Raw genomic sequence first — 20,263 nt, forward strand, 5'->3', positions numbered from 1 at the left:
ATCCCCCAATTAGCATGTGCTTCGGCACTGGGGACAATGTTTGGTAAACACCGGGTGATGGATCATGGGTGAATGAATGAGCGAGGCATTGCTGTTGTTAGATGCCATCAAGTCATTCAACGCATACGACCCTGTGTACAACACAAGGACACACTGTGCCCGGTTCGATGCCATCCTCCCAACCCTTGCTAGGCTCAGCCCCCTTACTGCAGCAGGATCTAGGCTAGAGCCTCCCCCAGAAGAAGCAGAGTGGTGCAGGGCCTGACCACAGCCATCCCTACCATGTGATTCACCAGCTGAGTCACTCTGGGCCAGGGACTTGACCTCTCCGGGCCTCAGTTTCCCCATCTCAATAATTCAGGTTCAAGGCCGGTGCTTTCTTCACAAGACTGCCCTGCCCACAAATAGCACGTCACACAGTGCCGAGCCTGGAAGTCGTGCTCCGTGAGGACTTGCTGCGAGCATGATTTCAAGATGGTTTTAGCCACCCCATCATCAGGCCAACCAATCAATCCATATGTTCTGCAAGCGATTCGCTTCCAGTCCATCCGGGTGTCTTCCCGGCCCGTGCAAAGAGAAGAATAGCTTTTCCTTCGGTTCTCCAAGGCTCCCATCAGGAGGTCCACACAGCCTGCTCTGTCTGCTCTCTGGGGAGCAGAACACCTGAGTCGTCAGTCACCTCAGGAGGCACCAGGCTTCCCTGCTGTAGAACCGATAGGTTGTGTCACTCCCTGAGCCTCAGCTCCCTCATCAGCTGCCAGGGTGCTCAAGCTTATCTGGCGGACTGTTTGCAGATGCAGCGAGGTGACCATGCGTGGCAGCCTCCAGGCTCCAGCGTCCGGAGGATGGACAGTCAGGCTGGTTTGCATCTCGTCACCTGTCCTTCCGGAGCCCCCCCCTCAGTCTGTCCTTGCACTGGCCATTCCCCTCCGATCTCCTTGGCTTTCCTCCCGTCAGTCCACCTGGTCCATGGTGTCTTTGCTGCTACTTCCCCCAGCCTCCGCTCTGCTGGTGCCTGTAGGTGCTGGGGGCCACCAGGGCCAAGACGTGTCCTGTCCTTACGGGAGTCCTGGTGTGGCTGAGAGGTTGGCAAGGCCAGTCTACCCAGAGAGCAGCCAGGGAAACTCGGTGGGACGCAGTTCTCCAGGGGCACACCTGGGGCCGTGGGACGCAGTTCTCCAGGGGCACACCTGGGGCCGTGGGACGCAGTTCTCCAGGGGCACACCTGGGGCCGCAAAGACACTGCTTTGTCCGGGTTTCCTGGCAGCGCTACCCTTTGTCTTCACCTCTCTCCCCACCCACATTGTCGACCTTCAAGGGCCAAGGTCTAAGTCTCTGGTGCCCCTGAACTAGATCTACAGGGGCTCAGTCCTGTCGGAGCGGACCCTGCCCTCCGGGGTCATTGTCTCTTCACCTCCTGCCCTCCAGGGTCAGCACCTGCCTAGGTCAACAGGCGCAGTGAAGCCCCCATGGTCGTCTGAGAGTGAGCGAGAGAGGAGCCCATCTCTCATCGTGGATCTGAGAGCCGCTATCATGAGTTCCTCGTATGAGGGAAATGGAATGAAATTAAATGTCCTAGCTGAAAAATTAAAATTGTGGTGTTCATTCTGCCCCTAGAAGGGGAAGCACAGTAGGTCTGGGGGCAGTGGACTACCGGAAATAAGGGGCAGCCTGTGTGAGACTCTGGCTTGGCACAGGATGTGCCCACAGACTGACGGGCATTTGCTGCCTGCCTGGTTCTCCGGGAGCAGCACCACCCAGGGGAAATGAGAGCCATGTGCCACTGAGGGTAGGTGGGTGGGTGGGTGGGGCGGTTTCCATGGAGTCAGTTCTGACTCGGAGGGACCCCCCACCCCCCACGGGGTCAGAGCAGTCTGCTCACCACAGAGTCCCCATGACTGTCGGGAAGAAGATGGTCAAACCTCTCTTTTGAGGTACTTCTGGGCAGACTCAAACTTCCAAGCTTTGGCGTAGCAGCCAAGCCTCTTTGTAGCACCCAGGGGCCCCAGGATGGAGAACCCCTGGGGAGCCTGCCCCTCTCTGCCCAACCCTCCCCCGCCCCATGTGCAAACCTTAGAGCTGCGTGCTGAGTCATCAGCATCTTTGTCTTCTCCGTGCTTTCTGCTTTTGTTTTGATGAAGTGTCCCCACCTTGTGGGCAATTAATTGCAGAGGCTAATGGTCTTGTAAAGACCATCCTTTCGTGGATGCTCAGAGCCACTTAGCTGGAGAGGCTGTCAGGGGACAAGCGGAAATGGCTGCATCTCCTCAATTTAGGAAGAAGGGTGATGATGCGGGGGCTGTCGAGCAGGGGTCGCCGTCCTTTCTTCTAAAAGGACAGGTATTTTCAGTGCTGCCACGGTAAGGTCTCTACTCAGCTCGGCCCTCCACAAGGGAAGGAGTCTGAGACCCCACACCAATGGCCAGGCCGGAGCCAGCCCAAGGGCTGTTGTCCGCCAACCCCTAATCTCAAGTTGACAGAGCAGCGGGAGAATTCTCACCTTCCCAGCAGGCGCTGGGACCCCAGGTTCCATTTCCAGCAGTGTGCCTCATGCCCAGCCACCGTCTATCATGAGCCGTGTGCATGTCACCGTGATGCTGAACAGGGCCCAACAGAGCTTCCGGATGGTGACAGGCGAGGAAGACAGACGTTTAATTGATACCAGTTTGATTTAAGTTTGCCTTTTCAGAAATAACGTTACTTGAGCCTCATTACTTGAGGCTCATTCAACCCATCACCAACGAGTCGATTACAACTGAGTGAGCCTCAGAACCCACAGGGGCGGTTTGGCTCTGTCCTATAGTCAGAATCACCTGATGGAAGTGAGTTTGGGTTTTTTGGAGGAGGCAGAAAGACCTGGAGATCTACTTCTGAAAGCCATTGAAAACCTTATGGATCCCAACCATCTGATCCACTCAACAGCAGTCAACCATGACCAGTCTGGAATACAGAGGACCCAGAGGATCCACAGGTTAAAATCAGAAACTTCCTGAGAAAGGTTTCCAGGTAGTGCAGAGGCAGCTTCTTAGGGGTGCCAGGTCTTGTCTCCCAGACATTCACCTCTGGATTGTCTCCTTTATGGAAAAGCATAGCGCGGCAAGAGCATTTTATAAGTGCTCCCTCATTGCAGCCTTGCACTTGGCCAAGGAATTCATGCTAGGAGCCAGCCCGACTGGAGCTTGGAGAGGGAACTCACTGGGTCAAGGTGCTCCCCACTTGCAAGTGCTGGAGCGGGGATGCACACGCAGGCCCTTGCTGCACCGTTGACTGCATGCTTCCTGAGGAACGTCACTCGAGAGACTAGGATTTCAAACACGCCGAAGAAAGACCGAAGAGCGTCCACAAATAGAATGAGAAGCCGCTCGTCCACTTTCTGCGTCCCAGCAGAAAATTAAAACAAAGAAGACATATTGCCTATTGCAAAAGACAAAGGCGGCGGGACACAACATGGAGACAGCAGAAATTGACAGCATAAAGCAAGACGACAGCAGTAAGACAAACGTACAGTTATGGCAATAAAGGTAATTAAACGCCCTATTAAGAGACAAAGGCCAGCAGGCCCGGCTTTTAGGACACAGGCAATGCACGCAATGGAGGGGAGTTGAGTTCTCTCCAGTGAGTGTGCACATTTTTAAGTTTTAAAGGAAGGCAGGGTAGGTGGAAATAAATCCCAAGACCCACGTGTGATTCGGTTCAAAGTCGGGGCCAGGGAAGTCCTACAGAAAAGAGAGGAAGCTGGTCCTCAGACTTCCGAGGGAGATGGTGAAAGTTGGTTATTGACTGCCTGACATCTCATCTGATCTTCACGTCACGCCTGTGAGATGGTATTATGTTCTATCAATTGAGAAAAGTGAGAAGCAGAGAAGTGACTTGACTTGCCCGAGATTACCCAGCTAGCAAAAACTGAGCGCTCATTGTGTGCTAAATGCAGGTGATGTGTTGGATTTAGGCGTTCATTGTCCTCCTGGATTCCCCACAACAACCCTGAGAGGTAGGTACTGTGATCACCAAACTCCAGGTGGCTCAGCTAAGTGAGTGGGGCCGTCAGATCCAAATCTAATCATCTGACTCCAGAGCCACCTCTTCTATCCACCAGATGAGGCCTCTCCATTTGTCCTTCTACCAGGTGATGGAAGACAGGCAGGCAAGGAGCAGAGGTGAGGAGGGGAGTGGTGGAGGTACACAGCAGGGAGGCAGGGATGAAGTAGATAGGAGGCCACCCTACAGGATTCAGAGTTAGAGAGAGTTTTCATGTCTATGGTCATTTGCTCAGGACAGCTAGTGGTCTGAAACCCTTTGATGGCAGCCCCACTGAGGAAGCAGTAATCAGAAAAGGCAATTTCACACCCACCTGCAGTGGTTAGATGAGCAAATTCGGGAACCAGACAGCCCAGATTTAAATCCAGTAACCTAACTTCTCCAGAAATCCAATGCCTGGCACACGGTTGAGCTCAATGGGTTTTAACTAGGTCTTCGTGTTATTTTTTCCTGAGGAGCCTTGGTGGCTTACTGGGTTGCAAGTGGGACTGCTAGCCATGAGGCCAGCAATTCAAACTCACCAGCTGCTCCAAGGGAGAAAGATGAGGCTCTCTGTTCCCGTAAGGGAGGTGCCAGTCTCACAAATGGACAAGGGCAGTTCTGCTCTGTGATATAGGATTGCCCTGAGTCAGAACTGACCCGAGGGCAGTGAGTTGAGTATCACCATCACCAGTCTTTGCATAGTTTTAGCATCAAACGTCAAAAGAGGTAGGTGGACCCTCAGAGAGAACGCGAGCTCCTTGTGAGAAGCCGAGTAATTCCGACTTCCAATGAACAGGTCATTCCTTTAATAAAATATTTATGGAGCACCTACGATGCCTCAGGCACTGGATTGGCTCTCTGGTCTTCTTGCCAAATTTCTCCCTCTATTCATGGGGGGATCTCCGCTTTTTTCTTTCTTTCGTACGTTTTGTTTTCCCCAACCTTTTTCTAATGGAAAATGTTAAACCTATACAAAAACAAGGACTAGTCTAATGAGCTCCGATCCACCCATCACCCAGTTTGATGAATTATGAACGGCTAGCCACGTTGCCTCAGCGCCACCCTTACCTATCCACCCCTCTTGCTCTGCGATTATTTTGAAACAAGTATGAGATGGATTATTTCATCTACACACATTTTAGTCTGTATTCATAACAGATAAAAGAGCTCTTTCAAACATAACCAGGCTTCTATTATCTCAAAAAATTAGGAATAATTACTTAATGAAATAGAATTTTCATGATTTTCTCATGTTTTGTTATTATTATTTGCAGTCGTTTTTCAACTCCATCCTAGTTAGTGTCATGCATGGCAAGTGGTTGATAAGTCTCTCAAGTCTGCTTTAGTCAACAGGCTCCTGCACCTGCCCCTTACAATCGTTTTGTCAGAGACACTGGGCCATCTGTGCCGAGGAGCCTCTTGAAGCCAGAATTCTGCTACTTGCTTTCCTGAGAGGCCGTTGAACACGGTCCTCATCCTCTTAGACAGTATTTCCTTTATGTGGCTGGAAGCTCGAGAGAGAGTCAGATCCAGTTCCATTTCTGGCAGGACTGTGTCACTGGGGGGCTCAATGCCGCCATCAGCATAAGTGCACGATGCAATCGTAGAAGAGATGGGGCTTATTGGTCGGAGAGAGAGTGGTCATGGCAACCTTTCAGGTGGGGACCTGAACTCACCTCTGCATTAGAATATTCAACCACTCAGCATCAAAAGGGCAGCTTTTGTGGGGAGAGGGAGTTCACTGGAGGCTTAGTTCCTAGGTAGTCCCACAAATGCATCTTGGGCTCTCACCGTCATCCATCGCCTCTGCACACCGGATCCTCACCATTCAGGCTCCGATTCTCATCTCTCCTGTGACTTCGGTTATATGGTCTACAGTCCTTCGGTCACTGATGTTGGTGTGCTTCTTCCATGTAGACCTAGCTGACATCTCACTTAGATGGCTGCTTGCTCGGAGACAAGCCTTTAAGACCCCAGAGACTGTTTTATCTGATAGCCACGCCTGAGGAAAGTGGCTACAAAACCTAGTTCTTGGAAGTGTAGAATATCAAAGGCATAGATCTGACTTGAACAGTTGAAGAACTTTGGCAGTAGATTCTCCCAGATGATGCAGGCAGGACCAGATCTGGTTTCCAAAATTGTCTTTGTGTTTGGTTTGTACTGTTTTGCTTGCTTTTTGTATGTTCATGTTGGGGTGCATCTCAGAGCTGTTACGTCATTCACAGACACACTCTTGAAGCTGTGTTATATGGTTTTCCATTTCTCGGTAATGAAACCCAGGATTGTTGCACCTATAGGGACAGCAAGTAGAATCGGGGTTTCCAGGGACGTGGGGTCCAGTGGTGGCGGCAGGATACAAGGGAGACGATGTCAAGTAGAATCGGGGTTTCCAGGGACGTGGGGTCCAGTGGTGGCGGCAGGATACAAGGGAGACGATGTCAAGTAGAATCGGGGTTTCCAGGGACATGGGGTCCAGTGGTGGCGGCAGGATACAAGGGAGACGATGTCAAGGAGTCCTTCTAGAAAACGAGTGTTTGGAAACTGATTGTCGTAGCGATTGTACCATTGTGATTGACGTGATTAACTATGGAAGGATATGACACATGTATTAAATCACAATTAATAATAAAAAGGGCAGCTTTGACCCAAGGACAAAGTATACGAGTTCTTAAAGCAGGAGAACTAGAAATGGAAACAGGAGAAGACGTGGAATCAATGGTTGCATTGAGGGAAGTCCAGTGGATGAGTTGAAACAAAATGTATATGAAGTGTGGCACATGAAGCTGGTGATCTGCTCTGTGTACATTTACTGTTCCTCTGTGGACATGTACAATTCACACACATACACACACATGTTGAAAGACGAAGCACATGATGTCTGTCTGTTGTTATTGGGTGCAGTGGAGTCCGTTCTGACTCACAGAGCCACCTGATGTACCACCGAGTAGAACGCTGTCCCAGCCTGCACCATCCTCACGGCTGTTCTTCAGTGAGAGCCCATGGTGGCAGCCGCTGTGCCGGCCGGTCTCAGCAGGGGCATTCTCCTTTCATGGCCCCTCTCCTTTAGCAAGTGTGATGGCCTCCCCAGAGACTGGTGTCTCCCGACAAGGCTCCCAAAGTACATGAGAGGAAGCCTCGCCATTCTTGCTTCTAAGGAGCGTCCTGGCAGTACTTTTCCAGAGAGATTCGGTTTGTTCTTTCGGCAGCCCGTGGTACTTCCGTGCTTTTCACCAGCACCACAATTCACACACTTTACGTGTGTCACGTGGTCTCTATTTGGAGACTGTCAGGAGCCATTGATGAGTATGGCCCCCAATCGCCAAAGCAGTCACAGTTTTTCCTTTTACCTTCAATCATATGCTGAAATGCCTCTATGAAGGAAACTGACTCTCACCAACTGCCTTTCGGTACCACTCACAAAAGGCACAGGAAATACTTCATTATTTCCCCTCCTTACCACTTTTTTCTTACTGAAGAGTTGGTGACCTCCTGTCTTTCAAAGTTGAACGTTTTAAAATGTCATTACAGCCCAGTGGACTTGAAGGTATTTTGTGCATTTCAATTTATTGCAGTTATTATTCTGATTGGCCTCAAATTGCCTCGTTGGCCTGTAGGAGGCTGTTGAAGTTCGGTCCTACACCACGTCATCTTGACAGCTTCCTTGCTTTCTAATTGGACTCAGTGCCCACCCTCATCTGATACACGTTTGCCTCTGACCTAGAATGAGCCGTTTCCCCCAAGGAGCTCTGGTTCCTATTAGCAGAAACGATCGTTTAGATCTGGGCGCTGGAAGTGCTTACTATGACCAGAGTGGGCCCTGTTTCTAAACCTTTTCACTGAACAGAGCTAGAAAGGTCTCTCTAAAGATAACATGCCCTTCGCCAAACCCCACCCCCAGCCATGGAGCCGGTTCCAACCCGCAGTGAACCTATGTAAGTTTCCCGAGCTTGTGAATCTCTCAGTAAATAAACAGCCTCATCTTTCTCTCAAGGAGTGGGCTGGTGGATTTGAGCCACTGACCTTGTGGTTAGCAGTTCAATACTTACCTGACAGTGCCACTAAGGCTCCTTAGAATACACCATGGGTTCATATTACGTCTACCCGAAGATCACTTTTTCTATCTTAATTTTCTCTGTCACATCTATGTCTCATGTCAGTCTGGCTGGAAGTCCCAGTGCCCAACGTCACCAACGTCAGTTCTCTTTTGTGGGCTCCCATGATGCCTAGCCATGCCTCTCAGAAGACTAGTGCGGGAAAATCTGTCAAAGCTGGAACCTGTGCAAGGTGGAGCCTGTCAGAAAGCAGCACTCAACATCTCCCGCTGAAAGATCCGATAGAGAGGGAGCGGGGCTGCATTTTGTCCTGCAAGACCCAGCAAATCAGGGCAGTCCAGGTGACTCTCGGGTCTCAGAGATTGCTCCCATTAACCATGTTTTACCAAAACTGAGGCTTTGGTCTCATTTTCCCCTTCTTTTTGGGCCTGTTTTTGTCTCCATGTCCTATTCAAGGTGGGCTATTCAATTCCTAGGCTTTCTAGTCTTTTTGACAAGTGGCTTTGCGTGGGGTTTTGTCACCAGTGGATCCAGCAAGATGCTCACTTATTTCAGCGCACTTTTACTTGCCTTGCTCATCAGAGTTCATCTTTCTTTCTAAGTGCAGCAGGTGTCCACAGAGTTCCAAAGTGAAATCTGTCAGAGAAGGTCTGTCCTGAGAAGTCTAGTTTCTCTCCACTCTACCCACAGGTAAACAGTTGGGTTTGAGTTGACTCTTTCATTGCTTTGCCTTTCCTTTTCTTTTTTTAACTAAATCATTTTTATTGGGGCTTGTACAATTCTTATCACAATCCACACATACATCCATTGTGTCAAGCATTTTATACATTTGTTGCCATCATCATTCTCAAAACATTAGCTTTCTACTTGAGCCCTTGATATCGGCTCCTCATTATTCCCCTCCTTCCCCGCTCACCCTCCCACATGAACCCTTGATAATTTATAAATTATTATTATTTTGTCATATCTTACACTGTCTGATGTCTCTCCCTTCACCCATTTCTTCAGTCTGTACCCCAGGAAGGAAGTTATATGTATATCCTTGTAATCTGTCCCCCCTTTCTCCCTCACCTTCCCTCCACCCCTCCCAGTATCACCACTCTCACCACTGGTCCTGAGGGGTTCATCTGTCCTATATTCCCTGTGTTTCCAGTTCCCATCTGTACCAGTGTACATCTTCTGGTCCAACTGGATTTGTAAGGTAGAATTGGGATTATGATAGTAAGGGAGAGGAAGCATTCAAGAACTAGAGGAAAGTTGTATGTTTCATCATTGCTACACTGCACCTTGACTGGCTCATCTTCTCCCCACGACCCTTCTGCAAGGGGATGTCCAATTACCCACAGATGGGCCCTGGGTCCCCACTCTGCACTGCCCGTCATTTATACCGCTATGATTTTTTTGGTTTTAGATGCCTGATACCTGATCCCTTCGATGCCTCATGATCTCACAAGCTGGTGTGCTTCTTCCATGTGGGCTTTGTTGTTTCTCAGTTAGATGGCTGCTTATTTATCTTCAACCCTTTTAGACCCCAGTCTCTATATCTTTTGATAGCCGGAACCATCAGCTTTCTTTACCACATTTGCTTATGCATCTGCTTTGTCTTCAGTGATTTGGGACAAGCTGATGTGTGTGTGTCCCATCCCCTTCTTAGATAAATGAAATCAGGCTATGTCTGCTAGTCTCTGCGTGGATTCTTTTCACTTAACCATGTATTTTAGAGATCACTTCAAAACATTATATAGATATTCCTCATTCTACTTTGTTGTTGCCTTTAGGCCCCGTTGAGTGGCCCCAACACATAGTGACCCTGTGTACAACAGAATGTACCCCTGCCCAGTTCTGGGCCAGCCCCACAATCATTGTTTCCAGGTATCACTGACTGGGTTGCAGCTCATAGCAACCCTGTGTACAACAGACTCGACTGTTGCCCAGTCCTAAGCCATCCTCTCAGTCATTGCTCTGTTTGAGCCCGTCGGTGCAGCCACGGTGTCAGTCCCTCTCGTGCACTGAGCCTCTCCTTTGCCACACATAATGACCTCCTCCAGGGACGGGTGCCGCCTGGTAACATGTCCAAAGGAAGTGAGACAAAATCGCACCATCCTTGCTTATAAAGAGCACTCGGACTGTACTTCTTCGAAAACAGATTTGTTCGTTCTTTGGGCAGTAAATGGTTAAAAAGGAGAGTGGTCACTCTGAGGACTGGAGTGCACCTGACTCAAGTCGTGATGCCCTTGGTGTTCTCCACCAGGGTCAGACGTCTGGTGCCCCGGCGTTCTGACGGATTTGCTGTCCGGCTCGCCCGTGCATACGAGGCACTGGAAGATCCCATGTCTGGGTCAACGTCACCTCCTTGCTTTTGAACACTTACAGAGGTTTGCTCCAGGCAATACGTTATCTGATTTCTTGACAGCTGCGCCCATGGGGATTGATTGTGAGTCACAGAAAATGAAATTCTGAGAGTGTCGATGTCTTCTCCATTTATCATGGTTTGGCTTTTATTGGTTCAACTTTTAGCTGTGTGAAGACTCCATGTTGTGGATTACCCTAGTTTGTTCAGTCTGCTTTAGCTGAACATTTAAGCTACTTCCGTTCTTTTGCTTTGCAAAGAATCCTGCCCTGTGTAGAAATATTGATGTGAATGCATTTCAAAGACCAGACTGTTATGCAACATGGAGGTTGGTCACATTGTACCACAAAATTACATAACTGTCAGATGACATAGCTACATCACTGCCAGTGCATCCGCGAGAATCGTGATGCAGTGTAATTGACACATGGCCCTAACCACCGCTCCCTCCTCACTTCTTACTGCCAGCAGCACATGGTTAATGTGTGAAAAAGTCTCACACTCGACTTCACTGAGGCTATAAATGCAAAATACTGCATAACCAATACGATAGGCTATAAGACCCATTTTGGATAAAAACCAAAAGATAGTCTGTGAGGAATAGAGGGGTGTGTGCGTGTGTGTGTGTGTGTGTGCGTGTGTGTGTACATGTTATGTACACACTATCTGTCATCTTGTCATACTGTGATGGCTTGCATGTAGCCGTGATGCTGGAAGCTCTCCTTGATGACATCGCAGGTCAATGAGAAAGAGTCAGACCCTCAGCAAGAGGAACTGACACAGTGCTACAGCAATGGACGTAAACACAACAACAAAACTGAAAGGATGGCGCGAGGCCGGGCAGGATTTCAGTCTGTTGATCATACGGTCACTATGAGACAGAACCTACTCACCCACACCTAAGAACAAACAGCGTGTGTGTGTGTGTGTGTGTGTGTGTGTGTGTGTGTGTGTGTTTCTTGCTCATTTTGCCAGTGTATCATCGGGATAGGATCTCAGAAGTAGAATTGCTGGATATTGCCGAATCCCATCTCCATAGGGAGGTGCCCCTTTGCGTTTCTGCTAACGTGACACGAGAATGCCTGCTTCCCTGTAGCCGTGTGTGTCATCTAAGTTGGGTTGGTACTGATTTGATAGATGAGAAATCATATTTTTATATACATTTCTCTCACTAAGAATGAGGTTGAGCATCTTTCCAAATGTCCAAGTGGTATGCATTTAGGAATTTCTCTTCTAATCTCTGCCAGGTAGCTATCCGGTGTCACCAAGTTAGCTCCCACTCAGGGCACGCTGCCCTCCGGGAGAGCAGGACTCCTCCCAAGGACGCAGTAGGCTGTCGTCTTCTCAAGAGCAGATCCCCAGGTCTGCTCGCCCGCATAGCAGTGTCTGTGGGGCTCAAACCACAGACTTTTCCATTTGCAGCCATGCCCTTAACCACACACGCCGCCAGGGTTCCTGGCCCAGCAACGCCCACCCTTGCCTTGAGTGTGAAAATGAACAGTAGAGAGTGGAGGACTGGGTGGATAGAGAGGCTATTGGGTAACCACAGAAACAAGAGGAAAAGACTAAATAGCCAACGGAGTCACGGGAAGGCAGAGAAAGAAAACAAATAACAACCACTAAGGGAATTACATCCCCGGCACCACCACCCCCAGCCCGCACCTGACGTGTCACAGATCATTTTGTTGATGCATAGCTTGAATAGAGAGTCACCTAAACAGGCAATGGTGATGATATCACCTTTGGCTTCCTGGGAATGAAGTGGGGAGATCACAGTCCAGCAGAGAGGCTGGGACACCAGGGCTGAACTGAAGCTAAGAAAGATGCCCCCGTCACTGCTGAAATTGGTTCCCAAGGGGACAGCAATGGGGCTGGGTGCTCCCTGCACCTCCAAGGTCTTGCATGTGCATTAGAGACTTGAGAGTACATCATTTTCCCTGGTTTCAGTGACAGGTCTTACAAACTGGGGTTACCCAGAAGTGACAATAACCATATGCAATTTACTCGCTCCGTGTGTGATGTAAGTGCAGTGTAATTACCTGGTTTCTCCAAGCCTCCATTACTGGAAATGGGGTAATAAATTCCACCTGTAAAATGAGGATAATAATAGCATCTGCCTCTGATTCTTGCAAGGGTCACCAGGACCATCCACGTGGAACTCTGCCACGTAGTCAGCTCTCAGTCTGCCTGGGCTCATGCCTGTCAGCGCTCCTACTATGTGCAGGCAGCCAGAGGTCTCCGGGGAGTCTCCGTTCTAAGTTTTGCTGATTCTGTGTTTTTAACCTCATCTCTTCATCAACAGGGCCCCAGAGTTCTCCTCAGTAAAAGGGAAATCACAAGGAACTTCATAAGAGTGTGTGTCATGCTGGAGAACTGCCTCTGTCTCCTGCATGGCCAAACCATGCACAACAGAACAAAACAGGGTCCAGCGCTGCACGATCCCTGGGGTCAGACTGCGGTGTCCGCAGCATTTCCGTTGGCTGATGTTCAGAAGTAGATCGCATGGCCTCTGTTTGGAGCCCTGAGTCTGGGAGCTCTCCTGAAACCTGTTCTGCACCGTAGTAACACACCACTCTCCCCTGACGGACACGTGGTGGGTCATCATGAGGCGCAGAGGCCTGGACCTGAGCCCAGCTCTCCTGCATGGAAGGCACTGAGCCAACAATGCCCCATGGGTTTGGTTAAAGGGGAAGGGAGGGGAGAAAGGGAGAACTGATCACAAGATGTACATATAACCCCCTCCCAGGGGATGGACAACAGAAAAGTGGGTGAAGGGAGACAACGATCAGTGTAAGACATAAAAAAATAATAATTTGTAAATTATCAAGGGTTCATGAGGGAGGGAGGGTGGGGGAGGAAAGGGGAAAAACAGAGGAGCTGATACCAAGGGCTCAAGTAGAAAGAAAATGTTTTGAAAACAACGGTGGCAACAAATGTACAAATATGCTTGACACAATGGATGGATGGATGGATCGGGATAAGAGCTGTATGAGCCCCCAAAACTACCATTGATTGGGTCAATTCCGACTCATAGTAACCTATACAGTGTTTCGGGGGTAGATCTTTCCGGAAGCAGAGAGCCTCATCTCTGTCTCAGCAAACGTGTGAGTGGCAGTCCACGGCCTACCTGAAAGCACCTCCAGGGCTCCTCCAGGGCTAGGTGAGTCTATGATCAAAAATAACCCAAACCCGTACTCGCTTAAAGGACAGGAGTTTATAGATCACGCAAGCGACTGGAGCCACATGCTGAGCATGATCTTTTAAAAAAAATTTTTTTTAATTTTATCATTTTTTTTCATTTATATGAATTTATTTCTCTTCTTTTGATACATTTCAGATCAGACACTGTATTATTTTGCATAACATATTTGAAAGATATTTAAATCAGTGTAAAGCAATTTGTTTACAAAATTGCTGTACACTGAGCATGATCTTTCAAGTGCTCCGGTCTATAGAATCGCTGGGAGACCAGGCTGGTGGGACTCCCATCTTGACACTTGCTTCCACGGTCGCAGAGCAGGAAAAGGCAACTGCAGGCCGGGCACTGGCTCCTGAAGTTCCGAGGTGGGTGGGCGTGCCCTCGTCTTATGAGCCAAGGCAGTCGTGTGGCTCTGCATAATGTCTAAATGGGTCGGGCAAGGAAGTCTATAATGTGCGCTGAAGGAGGAGTGAGGGAACAGCGCGTGGAGATCCGGCTGCAGGAAGAGGCAGGAGTAACAGGAAGGACATCGGTAAGAATGAGAAAGCTAGACAGGGGCAAAGAGATGCCAGGGGTCTGACAGGACAGGTTTTGCAAGATCAGAGCCAGCCCTGAGGTACGTCTATGCCATCCAGCACCTACTGGAGTTACCTGCCACGACCCACATTCATTCATCCCTTCACTCAATCACGTAGTCAGCCATTCAGAGTGCCACATACTGTGGTCCATGCTGGCGATATCCCGTTGTGTGAGACAGAAATATGCTTCGTCCCTCCTCCGTGGCTGGTCGCAATGCAAAGTGGTAGGTAGAACCTCTGGTGGCCCTCAAAAGAAGCAAACTGGAACACATGAGCCAGCGATTCCACTCCTAGGTCCACGCCCAAGAGACGTCGGAGCCGCCGCACACACAGACACGTGCCCTGGTGTTCGGTGGGGCGCCATTCACCGTCCATGCAGGTGGGAAACAGCCTGAACACCCACCCCAGGTAAATGCGTCGGCAAAGTGCGGAGTAGACACACTCGGCCAGAAAACCTGCTGCCCTCCGGTCACGCCAACGAATGCAACCTCCACGGGGCTGCGGAGACGGAAACTCCATCTGGGAGCAGACCAGTGCATGCAGTGTGACCCAGAAGGAGACATGAAGTCCTGAGACAGGCTATGGCAAGAGGGAGCTTTGGGGACTTGCGACTGGGTGAAGTGAGGCGGTCACCAAAGGACCAATATGAAGTGCTCCGACTCCTCTATGCGTACCCCCATCTCCGTGGCGCAGAGAGGAACCGTGTGGCAGTGCTCCGGGCTGAGCACCAGGGTTCTGGCCACGCCCCCGGGTGACTCAGGTCCCTGGACGGGCCGGTTTTATGCCTCTCCTGGAAGCCTGACAACTGAGTCAGGAGCAAAGAAGAAACCAGAGGGACCCACGTGTGAGCTGTGACTGCAGCCCTTCTCTGGCCCACAAGAACACGCCGGGTGATGTAACGGGCAGCTCCCCAGAGGCCCCAGTTGACAAAATGGACACATTGCAGTTCATGTCATTCTCCATATAAACAAACAACACCTCCCACCCCCCCACCACCAGTTTTTGCTGGCCGACACGTTTTATCAAGAGGCTGTGTGTGTGTGTGTGTGTGTGTGTGTGTGCGCGTGTGTGGATTTGACAACCTCCAAGAAAATTGCTTCTCTCCCCCCTCCCCCCAGCTCCCTGCGGTGGTCACCTGACCTCTCCCAGTGGCACCGTCCTCTCTCCAGGCTGGCCTGGCTTCTACAAGGATGCTTTGAGCTGTGCCTGGGTGATCGAAGCCCGGCCAGGCTACCCCATCAAAATCACCTTTGACAGGTACTTCTATGACCTCCGGAACCAGGGGCTGGTTTCTAAGCAATGGCATGGCACAGGAGGGAACCAATGTGGGCTGTGGGCCAGATACAACGCTGGTGTGTCAGCAACATCAGAGCACACTCTTGCGGACCGCCCCGGGCAGGGAGAGAGATCACTGGCTTTGCCAGGTGGGGTTGGTTCTGTGTTGGTCGTGGGCTTTGTCTAGGGAACCATGGTGGCATGAGGAGTGGGCTTGGAGCCAAGGAGGCGGCATGAGAGGATACGTGCTTTCAGGTGTTAGAAACATGGCTGTAAAAAAATAAATACATAATAAATAAAAAAGAAGCATGGCTTTACCATGTAAAAAGTATAACTATGAAATGCTTCATTGGGATGGCAGCCTCCCTGACCCCTGGTCCAAACCCTACTCAGATGCCCACTTCTTGCACCGCCACCCCACCACCACCCCGGTTATGCCTACTGGGTGGTGACTGCAGACCCCAGACATGTGCATACACTACTTCAGGATAGAGCATTCATGGCTGACAGTAACAGCTGATCACATACACGTGCAAAGATAAATATTAGTATTTACCACACAGTAAATACTTTAGATTGTGTTGACCACTTTTGAGTCCCTGCTGAAAATTCGTTTTTCCCCCCAAACCTTTAAAAATGGGGGAGGGTGGCAGGGGGCACCATTCTTAACTCAGAGGTCATTCCAAACAAAAAGCTATAGAGGAGAGGTTTGGCCCTGGCCTGGAACATTCCAACACCGCGAGGCTCGTTCTTGTGATGGTGCTTCTGCATCTAAAGAGGGGCCGAGGCAGGGGTGTTCGACAGCAGAAAGAGGAGGGGCATAGCGAAAGCAGCAATGGCCCTGATGTCTTGCTAGTTAATCGAGCCATGCTGAGTAAGAAACATCCCCAGCCCACCACAATTAAGTGGCTCTTCTGAAGCCCTGGGTCTGGTGGGGCCGTTGGGCCTCTGGAGAGCCATCAGTGCTGATTTCCTCAAGGCGTCTTCTCATGCATCTTTTGGCAGGTTTAAAACCGAGGTCAACTATGACACCCTTGAGGTGCGAGATGGACGGACCTACTCGGCGCCCCTGATCGGGGTTTACCACGGGACCCAGGTCCCTCAGTTCCTCATCAGCACCAGCAACTACCTCTACCTCCTCTTCTCGACAGACAAGAGTCACTCCGACATCGGCTTCCAGCTACGCTATGAGAGTGAGTCTCAGAGGGCCCAAGGGGGCAGGCAGCAGGGCTGGCCCAGAGTGACTCCTCCAGGATGTCCCCAACTCGGCGCCGTCCCCTGCTGATCTCTGTGCAGCCACGCTTCTGGAGGAGGTGCACCCTCAGGGGAGGGAGCGTCACAGTCACTCTCAGCCTTTGGGAAACAATGGTGGCTGGTGGCCCGTGGGCCTGTCCTCTGGTACACACCGTGTGGACGCTTCTGTGGACACATGGTTGTGTGCTGCTGTGTGGACCCTTGGGGGAGAAAGTGCCAGATGGACGGGGGAGATGGAATCTCCCTGCTCACTTACCCAGTGTCCCATCATCACCCTCCCCCGCCAAGTTCACCCTCAGTGTTGGGACTTGAAGGGGTAGAGTCCCCGTAATGCTTTGCAGACAAGCGCCGAAGGCCATTTCCTTGCACGTTCGAATCCCTCCACTGTAGCACCTGGCAGAGAGGTCTCTAAGCACCCTCCCAGCTAAACCGAGCAACCCACTTGATGAGTGGGTAGCCTTCGGCAGCTCCAGCCTTTTGGTCAACCAGGGACACACGCCTCCGTGGCTTTGGTGAGTCAGCCGGGTCCCTCTGTTCCCCTGTGGACTCTCCTCTCCAGCCATCACGCTGCAGTCCGACCACTGCCTGGACCCGGGGATCCCTGTCAACGGGCAGCGCCATGGGAATGATTTCTACGTCGGCGCCCTGGTGACCTTCAGCTGCGACTCGGGCTACACGCTCAGCGATGGGGAGCCCCTGGAGTGTGAACCCAACTTCCAGTGGAGCCGGGCCCTGCCCAGCTGTGAAGGTGAGGCACGCCAGCAAGGGCGCTGAGGAGAAAGGCCAGGAGCGGGAAGGGCCACTAGCTCGCCCACCTCCTCCGCTCGTAAGAAGGGAGGAGGGGAGGGGGGAGGCAGGATCTGTGGAGGAGGGGTGGGGTGCCCTGGCCTGGCCGTCACTGCTCTCTTCCCTCCTCCCCAGCGCTCTGTGGGGGCTTCATTCAAGGCTCCAGTGGAACAATCTTATCACCTGGCTTCCCTGACTTCTACCCTAACAACTTGAACTGCACCTGGGTCATTGAAACGTCCCACGGCAAGGGTGAGTGAGTGGCTGGCCCCCACCCCGGTTTGGGATGTGACCCGGTCAGGGCCCCATGTCAAAGCCACGCCAATGTGACCTCTGGACCCAATCTGAATTCTTCCACCCATGGGAAAATTGCCAATAGCTTACCATGCCTTCGAACCACCAAATTGATGAATCTTGGAGTTTCCATGTGGGGAGTGACCTGAGCCACTGCTGTTAGGTGCCCTCAAGCAGGTTCCGGCTCTTAGGAACCGCATGGACACTGCCCAGTCCGGCACCCTCCTTTCAACCACGGCCACGTGTGAGTCCGTGGTGGTAGTCCCTGTGTCTGTCCATCGCTTCGAAGGTCTTCCAAACACAATGTCCTTCTATGGGGGCTGGTCTCTCCTGACAACCTGTGCCAAGTACAAGAGGGCCTCAAAATGTCTTGGAAAACTTGAACAGAAAGATAACGGAGTTTTCCCACATCCTTTCTGAGCCCCTTCATGTCCTAGACACCGTCACCCCCTGCGCCCCTGTAAGGAGCCCTGTGGTGTGGGGCCACTGTTCCTAGCCTCACAGGTGTCCCTATTCCTCACCAGGCTCAACTATTGTCACCGCTAGCCAAAGACAAGTGCTTTCTAGGGGTCCACGTTCAAAATAAAGATTTGGGTTATAAATAAGCGCTAATGAATATCGTCATGCCTGTAACGCGTATTTATTGAAAGCCACCTACGGGGCAGGCACTGCAGCTGCGTGTGAAAAATAATCATGGTCTCTACCCACAGACTCCGATTCCTCAGTTCATCGGCTATCTTGGCTCCTGGCTCTTACCCAGCCCCCCATTTCCACCCCCACTGCACTTGGGCAAATCTACTCATGCCTAGCACCTCGCCCAGAGCGCCTGATTGTGTGTGCTCCCGGTGAAGACCAGCACGTGTGCCTTCAGAATGCACCACTGGTCCTTGGGACACATGCCTTAATGAAGACCTCGGATCTAGTAGAATTAGCTTGTAGAAGAGCCAAGAAAATTAAAACATATAGATATTAAGAAAAAGTAACCCTTCCAGATATTGAAACGTTGTTCAATAATTTTAGGTGTGATACAAGCAGGAGTGAACACACAAATGGGGAGGAGGTGTATAAAGGGCCAAAATTAGATTCTTGTGCTTGTATGCTGTGTGTGTGCACGCACACCCCGGCCTGTGAATCCGTGATTGAGTGTATGATTAAAGTGTCATTTCTGATCTGTTGACAAGAGGATGGATCGTTTAATAAATGGTGTTAAAGCAGCCGGCTTAACCATCTGGAAAGAACGGAGAAACAATCGCATCCATCCCTCATCCACTTAACCACATAAATGCCAACACCAGGCAAGCAGGACCGGTGTACCTCAGGAGGAGCGGAAAAGCCTGTCAGGGGGAATAGCCAAAGCAGAATCCCAACAACAAACAACACCAGAGCGGATTTATGAAAGCTTGGAGTGGATTTATGGTCCCCTCCCCCAAAGCCTATCGAAACACCCAGGCAGAGAGCAAACACACAAAATATTTGCAGCATTTGTAATGGACTAAGGTTTACTATCCTGATACGTCCGGGGCTGTTCAAAACCAGTAAGACAAAGATGCCCGATCCCACAGCCTGTAAAATGACCCAGGCTCCACAGGAGCATGTCACAGTAGAGACAATACAAACGGAAACCACTCATAATGAAGGAAAAGAGAATTCCACCCCGTGAAATGCCCTTGCTCTATCTTCCCGGGTCAGCGAAGGTCAGCGCTGGGTCAAGTGAGACACTGCTGGCATTTGTGTAGCACGATTCACACTTTCCTCTGGGTGATCGGACAATCGGAGCCAAGAGTTTCAAAACTGTCTGTGGCTCAGAACATGGCAGTTCCTCTTCTTAGGACTTGAGGTAAATCAATTAGACGTTAAGATTGAGCTACAAGGCTGCCCCCTGAATATGGTTTATTTTATTGAAAAAAATTAGAAACTATTCAACTGTCCCTCAATCAGGAAGTCTTGCATCACTGTATGGTACAACTATTGAAAGGACCCACAGAAGTAGTTGCAGTGAATTGAGAAGTAGGGGCAGGAATAACTTTATAAAGGAATGTGCGTACATAGTTTTATAGGAGTCCTGGTGGCGTAGTGGTTATGCGTTAGGCTGTGATCCAAATGGTCAGCAGTTTGAAACCACCAGCAGCTCCTCAGGAGAAGACTGGGTTTTCTACTCCAGTTTCGGAAACCCACAGAGGGTCGCTATGAGATTAACAACAGGTTATTGGTTTGAGTCCTTCCCGGGTAGACACAAAAGAAAGGCCTGGCCATCAGCTTCCAAAGAGGTGGGTGGAAAAAGAGCCATTGGAAGCCCTGTAGAGACATGTACATATTAAATATATTTATATATGACAATGGGGAAATAGATCTATGTGCATATATTTATAGGTTTAGTATTAAGGTAACAGATTGACATTGGGCCTCTACTCAAGTACTCCATCAACGCAAAAACACTTTGTTCTATTAACCTGGC

At 50.4% G+C, this 20,263-nt stretch overlaps 1 protein-coding gene across 1 annotated transcript in view; it reads left to right on the forward strand.

The window, feature by feature from the left end:
• CSMD2 (CUB and Sushi multiple domains 2) overlaps positions 1-20,263 on the forward strand; it is a 734,077-nt gene that overhangs the window by 457,341 nt on the left and 256,473 nt on the right. The window contains exons 17-20 of the mRNA XM_045298912.1: positions 15,318-15,456; positions 16,480-16,667; positions 17,288-17,476; positions 17,650-17,766. Of these exons, the coding sequence (XP_045154847.1) occupies positions 15,318-15,456; positions 16,480-16,667; positions 17,288-17,476; positions 17,650-17,766 (633 nt within the window). The remainder of the gene's footprint in view (positions 1-15,317; positions 15,457-16,479; positions 16,668-17,287; positions 17,477-17,649; positions 17,767-20,263) is intronic.

This window comes from Echinops telfairi, unplaced genomic scaffold (genome assembly GCF_000313985.2).
Source record: "Echinops telfairi isolate 266 unplaced genomic scaffold, ASM31398v2 ScPeMD7_7457;HRSCAF=8495, whole genome shotgun sequence".
NCBI lineage: Eukaryota > Metazoa > Chordata > Mammalia > Afrosoricida > Tenrecidae > Echinops > Echinops telfairi.